Here is a 2,837-nt window from a genome sequence, read left to right as displayed (position 1 = left end):
CGAGCATCTACCAAACTTCCGCACTTGACATTTGGCTCGGGAACAAATGCAAATCGCCTGTGAGCGATGAAAGAGTGTACATTTTTTCCTTGTGAAAGGGCGTTTTTGAGAATACAGGTTCCAGTAATTGAACATATGCAGAGGATTCTTGTGGCGGGTTTTGCCTGGTAAGTAGAAAGTGTAACACCTCCTTCAACAGACCATTTCTACATAATGCTGAAAGATTGAAATGAATTGTGGATTTCAATGGCAGAACTGGAGCCTGGAAAATGTGCACTCCTAGTTACATTTTCAATCTGTAATCCAGAGATGGTTAGGTTAAACTAAATTTAACGTACTCAATTGACGTTGATTTTAGTTGCAGTCATCTAGGCATTATACCAATAATAAATTATAAAACAGTATATCAAACATTTAATTGAATAAAAACATAAAAATCATCATTTATAAATAAGTTAATATATTAAGATTTATTTAAATTTTAAATAAATTTATTTAAGAAATTAATATTAATTTTGAAATAATCAGCTCCATATTTAACTAGTTTGAATATAAGGAATTCTAGAATGGTTGTCACAATTAGAAATAACTTTTATATTGAAATGCATGAAAGGTACAATTCTCAAGTAAATTATATAACTTGTAGAGGAGTCAAGTTAATGTGTTTGATAATAACAACCTTATATATTTTACTTTTAAATCATAAACATTTTTTGAATTAAAAGAAGCTGATGGTATAAGTTCTTACGTAAAAACCAATAAATATAGCTCAATCAGTGACAGCCCCCTGAAAGAAAGACTTAACTAACCCTTCAACCTCCTAAAGCTTTGCCTGCAGACTTTGTAACAGAAATTATTTCTCAATCATTTAAAAAAATATTTTTATTAGTATATTTAGAATATCATTATTTTCTTTATTTAAAGAAACTTTTGTCAAAGACTTAACTAACCCTTCAACCTCCTAGGTAGCATAAATCTAGAATCGTAGTTTTTCTTCCGTCTCTATAAGAAAGACGATAACTTGTTATTCCTTCATTTTTGAAATCTTTGAGATCAGTGTTTGAGGGCGTATAATGGGAGAAGAAAGGTTGAGAAGGATTTTTCCAATTCTTGAAGCTGGAGAAGAGAAGATTGATACCCAAATTGAAGAAATTTTTAGATATGCAGACAGAGACGATATGCTGTTCTCCCCTCTGTGGCGCTGTAAGATAGGATGCAAGTGTATGGGCTTTTCTTTTTCCAAACTACTAACTGCCTTTCATGAGAGATATGGAAGGCGAGTCATGCAAAAGCAGCCCTCTTCTCCTCAACTGGCAATATTGCAGAAACCACAACAAAACATGATTATTGGCGGAGGAAGTGATTTTCCTGACGACTGTTCAGATCTGGAGATGGATGCAACAGAGGAGATTTTGAAAAGGCTTCCAGTGCCCTCATTGATGAGAGCAAAGACTGTTTGCAAAGAATGGAACAGGGCAATCTCGGCTACCACTTTCAATCTTGTAAATCATCATCAGCTTTTTGTGACACAACACATGATGCAGGGCTATCATGGAATCGCCTTCTTCAGTAGTGCGCTGAACCAGTGGTTTCGAATCCCTTTACTAGCCAGAACCAAAGAGCGTCCAAACAACCATCTTTGCCTGTGTGCGGCAGCAGCAGGGCTTTACCTCTTTGATGACTGGGACGATATGCTTGTCGTGATTAATCCCATAACCAAGCAGCGTATGGAGTTGCCTCCTCTTCCAGAATGCTACGGGTCGATGGACGGAACGGCCGTGGAACTCATTGCTCACTCTAGCGGCCACTTTGAGATTATTGGCTTAGGGTTCCACCGAATACAAGAGAATTGTTTTACTCTGCTCTACAATTCCACTGCAAATAAATGGACGGGTGTCCCAGCCATTCCTGCCGTTGTACCCTACTGGACAGAACATTATTGGACCAGCAGTTTATACAATGGCATCGTCTACTTTACGCGTGACTATGGTCTTCATCTAGGTTGTTATGACATTGCCTCCAAAACATTCCAGTTCAAGGAGGTCAAAGGAGGGTTGCCTCCACAGATTAATTTCCGTGACCATCGTGATAATTTGCATACTTCTTTGCCTTCCCTTGTCGTGTGTCGTGGGAAGCTTCTTTTGGTCGGGAGGTTAATGGAGGAGGCCAATGGAGGCTCGATCTGGGGCGCAGTGCCTCTCACCAAACACTCTCTCGTGGGGATATGGGAGTTGGATGATAAAAGCAAAGCATGGTCTTGGTCTCGAATCTCAGCAACTCCCAAGGATCTCTTGGAAGATACCGTCAAGTCATCACATGGAACAGACTTCATGGTCGCTGCTACACCAGATCAAATTTGGCTTACCATCAGAGGAAGCAGGAATGTTTTGACCCTTGCTATGGAGTCCATGAATTGGAATGTGTTGCCAGGCTGCCCCTCCACTGAAGATCTTCTTGATACCTTTCCTAGGCATGCCGTCTCTGGAACTTTTTCCATTCACAACTCATCATTGTTCTGCTAGTATTTACCATTATGACCTACAGGCACTCTATTTTTCCCAACACGATTGTAACTCATTTACTTTTAATTTCATTAGTTATATATATATAGTTTGACATACAATTTCGCTGGTTAAACTTAATAAATTAAGAATTTATAGTTTCAATAATTATAATTTCTAAATATATTTTAATATTTTAAATATAACTTATATGCAAATTAAGCTAATTCATCTAATATAACATTTTAAAATATAACTGAATAAATCACAATACTAATATTTTTTATATTTTTTAACTATAAATATATAATGATAGTTTGAAATGAACAAAATTGA

At 36.9% G+C, this 2,837-nt stretch overlaps 1 protein-coding gene across 1 annotated transcript; it reads left to right on the top strand.

Annotated features, from left to right (window-relative positions):
* Positions 1-1,073: 1,073 nt before the first annotated feature.
* On the top strand, positions 1,074-2,522 carry LOC149538146 (F-box/kelch-repeat protein At3g61590-like). Its single transcript, XM_089802423.1, has one exon. The coding sequence runs from the start codon at positions 1,074-1,076 to the stop codon at positions 2,520-2,522; it is 1,449 nt and encodes a 482-aa protein (XP_089658549.1).
* Positions 2,523-2,837: the final 315 nt, after the last annotated feature.

Source organism: Cupressus sempervirens, chromosome 9, assembly GCF_028749045.1.
Source record: "Cupressus sempervirens isolate cs-2001-9-10 chromosome 9, ASM2874904v1, whole genome shotgun sequence".
NCBI classification, from domain to species: domain Eukaryota; kingdom Viridiplantae; phylum Streptophyta; class Pinopsida; order Cupressales; family Cupressaceae; genus Cupressus; species Cupressus sempervirens.
The sequence above is the reverse complement of the archived record's forward strand: the minus strand, read 5'-3'. Positions and strand labels throughout refer to the sequence as shown.